Source organism: Nicotiana tomentosiformis, chromosome 1 (assembly GCF_000390325.3).
Source record: "Nicotiana tomentosiformis chromosome 1, ASM39032v3, whole genome shotgun sequence".
NCBI lineage: Eukaryota > Viridiplantae > Streptophyta > Magnoliopsida > Solanales > Solanaceae > Nicotiana > Nicotiana tomentosiformis.
The window spans coordinates 91,792,490-91,804,287 of record NC_090812.1 but is presented as its reverse complement, the minus strand read 5'-3'; the positions used below and the strand labels follow the sequence as shown (position 1 = coordinate 91,804,287).

At 44.1% G+C, this 11,798-nt stretch overlaps 1 protein-coding gene across 1 annotated transcript; it reads left to right on the top strand.

Annotated features, from left to right (window-relative positions):
- The first annotated feature begins 10,777 nt into the window (after window positions 1-10,777).
- On the top strand, window positions 10,778-11,305 carry LOC104087959 (pectinesterase inhibitor-like). The gene has a single exon (XM_009592556.1). It carries the CDS (start codon window positions 10,778-10,780, stop codon window positions 11,303-11,305), a length of 528 nt encoding a protein of 175 aa, XP_009590851.1.
- The last annotated feature ends 493 nt before the right edge of the window (window positions 11,306-11,798 follow it).

Here is an 11,798-nt window from a genome sequence, read left to right as displayed (position 1 = left end):
ACCCGACCGACTATAGCGCAGCTCGATAGAGTAAAATAGATACATATATATGATGTATGTTGGACTCATTGGAATCACATTTTGAACCATTCAGAGTGACGTAAGGTCGGTATCCTTAGTACACGTAATTATGATTAACTCTTCATCAAGAATATTATAAGAATCAGGAAGTACCAACAACATTGATAACATAAGAATAAGAGAAGTAACATCAACATCAATCGTTCCATAAGAAGGGCAGCAATGTAAGTAATGCTAGCTTCTAAGAGTAGAGTATCTTTGGAAGCTCGTTCATTACATTATGTACAACCGGAATCGTGAAAAAAGAATGAAGGGGATAGCCTCACATACCTTGTATAAACTTCCCAACCTCAAGCTATACAAATCTCACGACTCCTTAGTCTACAATAAGAGAAATGACACTATCGTTATCGTTTAAGTGTCGTAACTATTATGTATCGACCGCAGCCTATTTTATGATGAAACGTACAACACCTCCCCTATTTATATGACTTCCCACAAGTCAAGACAATCACCAAACAGCCCAAAAAACAATAACAATAATCATACTGAGCCTCCCAAAACAGTTCACCAACCAACAACATTACTACCAAGCCTTTCGATATATATATTTCACAAGTTCTAGCTTCAACGACTTAGCTGAAACTTGGATAATCTTAAATACATGTAGAGTAAGAGGTTCATTACCTTTAAATGGAAATAACAACTCCAATTTGACCTTAATTGTCCACGAAATATCCCTCCAATTCTGCCACAAGAACAAGGAAGCGAAACTAGCAATCAATTCGGGTTTTTCGGCACTAAAATTACTTTAGAAGACTTGAAATCACCTAGGGTTGATATTAAAAACTTGAGGGAGTATTTACAGAACATAAAACACTTAAAACAACCTCCCACACGAGCTGGAACAACACAAAAATCAGCAACAACAAGAAGAACAAGAAACTTACTAGCGCCACGCGATTCCCAACACTTGATTTGTGTTGTTTGCCCTTTGTTTGGGTCTTGGATCATGAGAGAACCTTGAGAGAGTGTTTTTAGGGTTCTAAGGTATGAATATACTGAAAACTAATGACTTAAAATGGGGTTGAGGCATCTTATATATATCCATATGTCTTAAACCGCCTATGTGGGCCCCATAGAAAGCTGCTTGGCGCAGTCTTGCAAAAACGTGAATATCTCTCTATTCCGAGATCGTATCGACAAACGATTAAATGCATTGTATACTAGACTCATAGATCTTCAATTTTGTGGGTATATCACTCCGTAATTTCAAGTGCATTGGGAGAAAATCGTAGTAACATTTGACCTAAAGTTTAAGTAAAATTATAAACGTAAGTTGCGACAACTTTTGTCGACTTTTGTTTCATAACTCGCTTGACTTCAAGACTTATGATACGGATATTATATAATTCAAATACATTGAAACATGACCTCTTGGGACAATTAAGCACCTCTAGTTTTACCCGAAAATACGGGTTACAACATCCTTGATTCGTTTAACTTCTAATACTTGTTAACCACTCTTATACACCCTTGTATCGTTTAAGACCAATAGGATTAACTTCTCATAATCTCAAAGATAATCTCTTCTTGGATTTACGTCGACTAACTTACGGTCTGATCTAAGGTACGTGAATTTGGGTTGTAACAAAGTTGGGTAATAACGCTTCAGATGAGGTGGCAGCATGACCTTTCGTGAGTCGCAACCTTTGGGGTTGCGTCGTTTCAGAATGACGTCATGACATCATACGTCATTGTGACGCATTTTCCCGATGCTTTGTGTTGTTTCCTGCACTTCTGCTATTTTGATACCTGCGATGGGTAATGATGGCCTGATTTCTCGGTCCTGATGCTTGAAATTTTATAAATAAGGACCTGAGGCCATTTGTGTTTATTTTGCATATTCTTGATATCGAATCCCTACGTCTCCTTCTTCATTCTCCATATTGAACCCTTGTCTCCTTTTTACTTTGTCACCATGTATCCATTCCCCTGATTCCAGTGATTTATGTTGCTTTCAACCCTTCTGTGCTTAAAACATCTTGCCTCAAGAATATGGTTAACGCACCCTCTAGTTCTGGTATGGCGACTAACCCTACCCCTTTGGGGGTGCACATGCCTCCTCACGGCGATGATGTTTCTGTTGCTCTTGAAGACGAGAAATTTCCTATGGTGGAGGAAATAATCCATCATAGTGAAAAGGCTAGATTCAACTTTTTGAAGTTGCCTGAAGATGATCTCGAGGACTCAGAGTCAGTGATGAACGAGGTCGATCTCGCTGAGCTTAGGGCAAGGTTCAAAATTCCTGCTCATATCGATCTGGTTCTAGCGGGGCGCGATATGGTACAGATACACCGCCCAGGATATTGCGCGTTCTATGTGTATCCATTCTATGTCGGCTATTCCTTTCCTCTTCTCCCATTGGTAGAGGAATTTCGTCGTTACTATGGCATTTTCCCGGCCCAACTCTCCCCTTACATCTACAAGTTTATCCGTATGTTGACGAAATATGTGGAGTTGACCAGCCGTGGGGTCTCACTTTGCCACCTGATGTATCTCTTCACCCCTAGTTTCTATAAAGGGACAATGCGGCACCTCCACCACCGAGGAAGTAAAAGTCTGGTGGTGAAGATGGACGATAAGGAAAATCGCCAGTTCTGGCTCAACTACTTCTTCATCAAGACCGAGGACGTGGTGGTCAACGTGAGCGGATACCCTGAGGCTTGGAATTACGCCCATAAGTATCTTTTTGTCGAGCATTTGTTTTGCCCGTTTTAGTAGTAATTTGACATTTCGTCCCTTCTTCGTGCAGCTGAGACTTTTCCCCCTCCCTTGGTCTTGGACATTTATGACTGGGTCAGCCAGGTCTTGCCTCACACATTGGGGATTCGTTAATGGCCGGCCTTTATCAAGAAACTCGGGCATGCGCCTTCTGTTACCGGTGAGTTCGTCTATATGTATATATTTATACATAACTATTATCCTTTGTCTATACCGTTTTGACCTCATGGTCGCCTGCTCGTTACGATTTTGTACAGGAAGTGACAGTCTTCTAATTTTTGTTTTTCAACCGAGGACCTTCGAGAAGGCCGAAGGCTCCTGCTCAGGCATTTCATAAGAGTAAGGTTGCTTCTATTCCTTTTGCTGCGGTGAGGTCTGTTCGGTCATCGACTATACATGCAGCAGGATTTTCAACTTTCCCTTTGCATCATCTAGTAGACGAGGAAGATGAGGAGGAATCATCGCCGAGTGGTGATAACTTGCTTCCCCATAAGAGGCGATCTGTGGATGTCGGCGAAGGAGCTGTTCGGGCAGCGAGTTCAGCGATGGGGGATTTCTTCATCTGAGAAACAACGACCATAGAACTTGAAGACCGCACCGAAATACTGCCCACGGTTCTGCCGTCGTCGGGAGCCGAGGAGGGTACGTATCCCCCTGAGATCATGATGGATTTTGAGGGGCCGTCGGCGAGAGTCCCTGACGACTTACGGCGGAATGAGCCATCAGCCTTGCTACCAGCCGAGGATCCTTCTTCCAGGGTCGACACAAGAGGAAAAGTGTAGCTGAAAAAGGTTATGAGACGGGCTCCGATATGGGTGCCGAGGAAGTGAGGATGATGAGGGAAGGACTTACCCGACTTGAGGTGAGATTGGAGGGGACCACACGGACTATTGCGATCCCCTTGGACCGGGATTTGCTGGTTGACACTGAGGACGTTGTCCCTTCTCTTGGTCCCCCCTGTTCTGAAGTAGAGGGTAAAACCCTTGAGATGCTTAAGGACGCCACTTTATCGAGGAACATAGCCGGCCTCGCTCTTAGGGTAAGCTTTTCGATCTCTCCATTTTTTATGTCGAGTTCAAAGTTTCGTTCTTACTCCTCATTTTTTATCTTTCTTTTAGATCGCGATTTTGGAGATCGAGAGCTCCCGACGAGAGGAGAGGCGTAAGGCCATTTTCCAGAAGATGGAGCAAAAATATCGTGAATATCCTGATAAATACCGCGATATTTGCAGGCAGTTCGGTGGGAGCGACAATTTCCAGGCTCTCCGAGGTGAACTGAAGGAGAAAGATGACGAGTTGATGAGGGTCATCGGAAAATGCAGCGTTCTCGAGGGGGCGTTGAGGGACAAAGAAGAAGAACTTGAGGTGAGCAAGGGGGTCGAGGCTTAATGCGCCGATCTTCAAGCCCAGGTGGTTTCGTTGTGCGCCGATATTGAGGAGTGTCAATTAAAAGCGGACGCTCTGAGTGGTGAGGTCATTGAGAAGGCAGCGGGTTTAGACAAGGAAGAGTTGGCCCAATTGTTGGCTGCGAGGAAGGCGGAGGCTTTGGAGATCGTGATCTGCATACTTTATTCTAAGCAGGAGAGTGCTCTGGAGACGGCCAGGCTTAGAGAGTAGTGGCTTGATGAGCGGATAGGGGAACTGGAAAAGGAGGCTTCAGGCCTTAGTGATCGAGTTGCTGCCCTCGAGGTCTAGAAAGCGCAATTATTGGCTCAGCCGTCCTCTTCACGTGCTTCTATTTTTCCTGATGTTCCGTGGGACTTGTACGAGGAATGGATTTATGCCGAGGCCTAGCTGGATATATTCAGGGATCTAATAGGGGCGGGGTTGTTTCAGAAGCGGACTTCGAGGATGTTCGTGCTAAAGCACATAAGGCTCGGTTTGCTTATGACTATGACCCCGCCACACCAGAAGCCGGTGATGATGAGGAGGATGCGGGCGTGGATCGTATTAAACAGGACACCTGGTACGAGGGTGAGTATCCTGCTGGCGATGGAGATGGAGATGGAGAAGAGGTAGGTGGAGATGGTCTGGGCGATCAAGCTGGAGGTGTTGTTGGGTCAGGTGGTGATTAGTTCTTTTTTGTTTAACTGCATACGTGTGTATTTTTGTAGGCGTGTATTCAAGCTTTGTAAAAAATATTCTAAGTATGAAATGTTAGTTTTGTTCTTCGTACCTGATTCTTTTACTTTGTTCGTGTTTGTACGCTTTTTGATTTTGTTGTTTGGTTGCCTTTGTCATAATAAATTTGTTTGAGTAGGTTGAACGAGGCTGAAATGAAGCCTAGGTTTGATTGTGGCCGAGGACAATGGGTGTTGATTCGTACGAGGTTGAACATAACCTTCATTTATTTAAGGTCGTGGGCCGATTAGTTATTAATTCAAACGAGGTCGAATATAACCTTCACTTATTTCAGGTCATGGACCGATTAGGTGGTAATTCAAACGAGGTCGAATATTACCTTCATTTATTTAAGGCTATGGGCCTATTAGGTGTTAATTCGAACGAGGCCAAACGTAATCTTCATTTATTTAAGGTTGTGGGCCGATTAGGTGTTAATTCGAACGAGGTCGAATATAACCTTTATTTAGTTAAGGTCGTCAGCTGATTAGGTGTTAATTCTAATGAGGTCGAATATAACCTTTATCTATTTAAGGTCATGGGCCAATTAGGTATTAATTCGAATGAGGTCGAATGTAACATTTATCTAGTTAAGGTTGTGGGCCGATTAGGTGTTAATTCGAACGAGGTCGAATGTAACCTTCACTTATTTAAGGTCGTGGGCCGATTAGGTGTTAATTCAAACGAGGTCGAATGTAACCTTTATTTAGTTAAGGTCGTGGGCCGATTAGGTGTTAATTCGAACGAGATCGAATGTAACCTGTGCTTGGGGAGAGCCGAAATAAACTTCATGTGCTTGTGCTTTGTTCATATTCTTGGAGAGATTTACATATTTTTCGGGCGCTGGCGGGTAGTTTAGTCCGAGTCCCAATCTATCTAGTCCTTTCATTGGTCGAACTGGAAAAATGGTGAGAGATCGAGCAATGAACTAGCCGTTCAGTACCCTCGTCTGTGCGTACTTCAATCCTGAAGTATCCCAGTCATCACCTCGTTAAAACCCTCCTCGAGAAAATCCAATTGGGACAAAACTCGAGTGAGGGAAAAAGAATGCGATTTTGGGGACCTCATCCTTTAAAAGTTGAAGTACTTGAGGTGTGTAATATTCCAGTTGTTTGATAGTCGCTTTCCTTCCATTATTTCTATTGTGAATGACCCTTTGTTTACTGCTGTCGTGATTTTGTAGGGGCAGTCCCAGTTTGTTCCTAGTTTGCCTTCCCGTGGGTCTTTGCTTGCTTGTGTTTTAGCTTTAAGCACGTAGTCCCAAACTTTGAGTGGCATGATCTTTGCCCTTCGCTTGTTGCTTCTGGACGACCATTATCGCGTAGGCCATATCTCTATATTCCCGAACTTCGTCGAGCTCCTGCCTTCTACTGTCATCGTTCTGGGGTCCGCTTTCACGGAAGTATCTTAGGCTGGGCTCCCCGACCTCGACTGGTATTACTGTATCAGTCCCATAGACTAACGAGTATGGCGTTTCCTCTGTGCTCGTTTTTGGCGTTGTTTGATAGGCCCAAAGTACTTTTGGTAATATTTTCGGCCACAGCCCCTTGGCGTCTTTGAGTTTCTTCTTCATGATGTTCATAATTGACTTGTTGGATGATTCCGCTTGCCCGTTGCCCGCGGGGTAATAAGGCGTTGAGAGTATTCTTTTGATGTGCCATTTTTCGAAAAAGTTGGCGATCTTCTTTCCTGTAAATTGAGGTTCGTTGTCGCAGCTGATCTCTTTAGGGAGACCGAAACAGCATATGATATTTTCCATATGAAGGCTATCACTTCATGTTCGCGTATTTGGGCGATTGCTCCTGCTTCCACCCATTTAAAAAAATAGTCAGTTAAAATCAAGAGAAATCGTACGTTACCTCATCCTGCCGGGAGGGGGGCACGATGTCCATTCCCCATTTGATGAACGGCCAAGGGGAAGTTACTGAGTGTAGGTGTTCGCCTGCTTGGTGGATCACTGGGGCGTACTTCTGGCATTGTTCGCATTTTTTCACGAAATCTACGGCCTCTTTTTTCATGGTGGGCCAGTAATACCCCGCTCGTATGAGGCATCTGACCAAAGCTCGATTGCTGGAGTGAGCTCCACAGTGGCCTTCGTGTACGTCTTCAAGGACGTGTCGCGTCTGATTTTGGCCTAAGCATTTCGCTAGAGGGCCGCCATATGTCCTTTTGTACAGGTCATTGTGAACGATGTTGTATCTGGCCGCTTGCATTCGCAACTTCTTGGCCTCTTTGTTATCGTTGGGGAGTACATCGTCCTGTAAATATGCAATAATACCGTTGCGCCAATCCCAAGTCAAGTTTATGGTTCTTATCTTGATATGGTCTATCGCCGAGTTGAGGAGGTGGACCACACTTCGATTTTTATTTGTAATGTTTTTGGTGGTTGCTGCTAATTTGGCGAGGCCGTCCGCCTCGATGTTCTGTGCTCGGGGAATCTGGTCGAGTTGACTTTCGTCGAACTCGAGTAGTAGTTTGCAGATTTCGGTCTGGTATTTTTGTAATCTTTGCTCCTTGATTTGGAAAGTCCTTGTGACTTGGTTGACCACGAGCTGAGAATCACAGCGCAACATTAGCCGGTTTGCCCCGTATTTGAGTGCTAGTCTCAATCCTGCAATTACGGTCTCATACTCGGCCTCATTATTAGTCATGTCCGGGCACCTTATGGACTGGAGAATCACTTCGCCTGTTGGGACTTCGAGTACGAGTCCCAGCCCAGACCAGACCCTGATGCGTTAGATGCGCCGTCGGTGTACAGGACCTAGAGGTCTTGTGTTCAGGAAGAAGAGTGGACGACTTCCTTTTTGACTTCGGGCATTATTTGCGCACTGAAGTCGGCGAGGATCTCTGACTTTATCGTCGTTCGCGGCCGATATGTAATATCGTGCTCGCTTAGTTCGATGGCCCATTTGGCCAATCTGCCCGACAATTCGGGTTTATGTAAAATATTTCTTAAGGGAAAAGTCGTGATGACCAAGATGGGGTGGCATTGGAAATACGGTCTAAGCTTTCGTGAAGCTAACTAAGGCTAGAGCTAGTTTTTCAAGATGGGGGTATCTGGTCTCGGCGTCGACTAGTGTCTTTCAAGATGGGAGATTGCGTACCTTTATTTTCTTGGACTAAGACTGTGCTCACAGCTACTTCGGACATGGCGAGATAGACAAGGAGTGGTTGTCCCGGTTCTAGTTTTGAGAGCAACGGTGGCGAGGACAAGTACACCTTTAACTCCTTCCAGGGCTTGGATGCACTTAGGGGTCCATTGGAGGTCGTTCTTCTTTTTGAGTACGCCGAAGAACTTGTGGCACCTATCGGAGGATCGTGAGATGAACCTCGAAAGGGCGGCGATACGGCCAGTCAGCCTCTGGACCTGCCTTTTGGTGGTCAAGTGCTTTGGTATCCTTTCGGTGGCCTTGATTTGGTCGGGATTGACCTCGATACCTCATTGCGACACTAGGAAACCCAAGAACTTTCCTGAGGCCACGCCGAATGCACACTTTTCGGGGTTCAGTTTCATGCCGTATTGTCTAATTATGCTGAAGGCTTCTCTCAAGTGGTCGATGTGATCTTCTTTCCTTTTGGATTTGACCAGCATGTCGTCGATGTAGACTTTCATTATTTTTCCGAGTTGTTCTTTGAACATTTCCGTCACCAGCCTTTGGTAAGTTGCCCTCGCCCCCATCAGATCTGTGAATATATCCAGCTGGGCCTCGACGTGAATCCATTCCTCGTACAAGTCCCGCGGAACATGAGGAAAAGCAGAAGCACGGGAAGAGGACGACTGAGCCAATAACTCCGCCTTCTTGACCTCGAGGGCAGCAACTCAATCACTAAGGTCCGAAGCCTCCTTTTTCAGTTCCCATATCCGCTTATCAAGCCGCTCATCTCTGAGCCTGACACTTCTCGAGCTCGGCGCTCAACGAAACCACCTGGGCCTGAAGATCGGCTCATTGGGCCTCGACCCCCTTGCTCACCTCAAGTTCTTCTTCTTTGTCCCTCAACGCCCCCTCTAGAACGCTGCATTTTCCGATGACCCTCATCAACTCGTCATCTTTCTCCTTCAGTTCACCTCGGAGAGCCTGGAAATTGCCGCTCCCACCGAACCGCCTGTAGATCTCGCGGTGCTTATCACGATATTCGCGATATTTCTGCTCTATCTTCTGGAAAATGGCCTTATACCTCTCCTCTCGTTGGGCGCTCTCGATCTCCAAAATCACGGTCTGAAAGAAAGACAGAAAACGAGTAAGAACAAAACTTTGAACTCGACATAAAAAATGGAGAGATCGAAAATCTTACCCTAAGAGCGAGGTCGGCTATGCTCCTCGATAAAATGGCGTCCTTAAGCTTCTCAAGGGTTTAACCCTCCACTTCAGAAAAGAGGGGACCAAGAGAAGGGACCACATCCTCCGTGTCAACTAGCAAATCCCGGTCCAAGAGGATCGCAATAGTCCGCGTGGTCCCCTCCAATCTCACCTCAAGTCGAGTAAGTGCTTCCCCCATGATCCTCACTTCCTCGGCATCCATATCGGAGCCCGTTTCGTAACCTTCTTCGGCTACACTTTTTCCTCTTGTGTCGACCCTGGAAGAAGGATCCTCGGTTGGTAGCGAGGCCGATGGCTCATTCCGTCGTAAGTCGTCAGGGACTCTCGTCGACGGCCCCTCAAAATCCATCATGATCTCAGGGAAAGACGTACCCTCCTCGGCTCCCGATGACGGCGGAATCGTGGGCAGCAATTCAGTGCCGTCTTCAAGTTCTATGGTCGCCGTTTCTCGGACGACGAAATCCCCCATCGCCAAACTCGCCGCCCGGATAGCTCCTTCGCCGACATCCACAAATCGCCTCTTACGGGGAAGTAAATTATCACCATTCGAGGACAATTCCTCCTCATCGTCCTCGTCTACTAGATGATGCAAAGGGGAAGTCGAAAATCCTGTGGCAGGTGTAGTCGACGACCGAGCAGATCTCACCACAACAGAAGGAACAGATGCAGCCTTCATCTTACGAACGCCGGAGCAGGAGACTTCGGCCTTCTCGAAGATCCTCGGGCTGAAAAAGAAAAATTAGAAGACTGTCACTTCCTGTACAAAACCGTAACGAGCAGGCGCCCATGAGGTCAAAACGGTATAGACAAAGGATAATAATTATGTGTAAATAAATACATATAGACGAACTCACCGGTCACGGAAGGCGCAGGCCCGAATTTCTTGATAAAGGCCGGCCATTCACGAATCCCCACTGTGTAAGGCAAGACCTGGCAGACCCGATCATAAATGTGCACGATCAAGGGAGGGAGCGAAGTCTCAGCTGCACGAAGAAGGGACGGAAAAACGGGCAAAACAAATGCTCGACGAAAAGATACTTACGGGGCGGTAATATTCAGAGGAGACCAAATACCCTTAGGGCAGGTAGTGTAGTTAATCATTTTGAAATGCAACACCTAAAAATTGTGGAGATCTATCTCATTTGAGAGGATAATTCCATTCTTTGCTCAAAAGAGTGGAATAAATATACTTTTAATAATATCTTTGTAATTCTATTGATGAACTTACTAATTACAATAAAATTCATTCTATTTATTCATTCATTTAATAACTTATATACTAAAAAGAAGAGTAAAAGGATTAATAGAGATCTTTCATTTGGGAGGGATAATTAGATTTTTACTAAAAAGAGGAGAACAAATCTGACTGTAATAAATATTTTTGTAATTTTTATTAATGAACTTACCACAGTACTAATACTTGAGCAAGTATATATATATGAAGGGAATGGAGGCTGGAGCCATGAATCATCCATTTATTCGTGCAATAAGAAGAAAAAGAAAGAAGAGTTGTACGTTCTTTTCTTCATAAAAATGGTTTTCATCTCTGGCTCTAATTTCAATCTCTTTTTTCTAGTTTTCCTTTTGAATGTGATTTCATTAGGAGCAGACCCAATCACAGGCGTCTGTAGTTTTACCCAAGATCCAACTTTTTGCACAAAGGCTTTTCAATCGGATCCACGTTCTAGAACTGCTGATTTTGCTGAACTTGAAATCATTGCCATCGATTTAGGAACAAAGAGCGCAAAAAACACCAGTGCAGAGATCCGTTCTCTCATCTCAGGAGCTAAGGACTTTCGTTCCAAGAGTAGCTATACCCAATGTGGCAGTTTTTATGAGGGAATAATTGACTCCTTGAGCCAAGCAAAGAATAATTCAAAAGCTGGAAATCATGTAGATGTTAATCTACAAGGAAAGAGTATCATTAATTATGCTGTTGAATGCGATGAATTGTTAAATGAACCACCTCCAGTTCAATCGCCAGTTTTATCACAAGATAATCTGTTTGCTCGGCGTTATGGCGAAATGATAGCCGTCGTATCTAAACGTCTTCTGCACTAATTTTATTTTTCTTCTTTAAAAATCATCATGAAATGAAAAATTCGAGTTTGAAATCAAACGATGAGTGCTTTTAGCACTAGTTCTGTTGTGTTTAACACATGCTTTGCTTATGAATATCTTTTATTATTATTTCCACAGGCTCATATTAACCGTCGTGGTTACTAAAAATAGTTGTCTCAAATTATTTGTCATTTTAGAAATTCAAGACAAAATTAATTTTTTTTTTTTTTTACCCTTAGTAATAATTGTTCTTGAAGAGGGAGATAATACATAAATAGAACAAATATTTAATGAAAAGAGATTATATCTTAAGACATAAATAAGAGTAGAATAATCCAATCCCTTTCCTAACTAATATTTTTTAAGAGACGTGTAAAAAAGAAACACGACACATATAATATGAGACAGAGGGTGTACGTCTTTTCTACCCCGGCCCTATCATTTGCGTTCTCTTCTTTTATTTACATATTACTCCTTTATGTTTTATCTACTT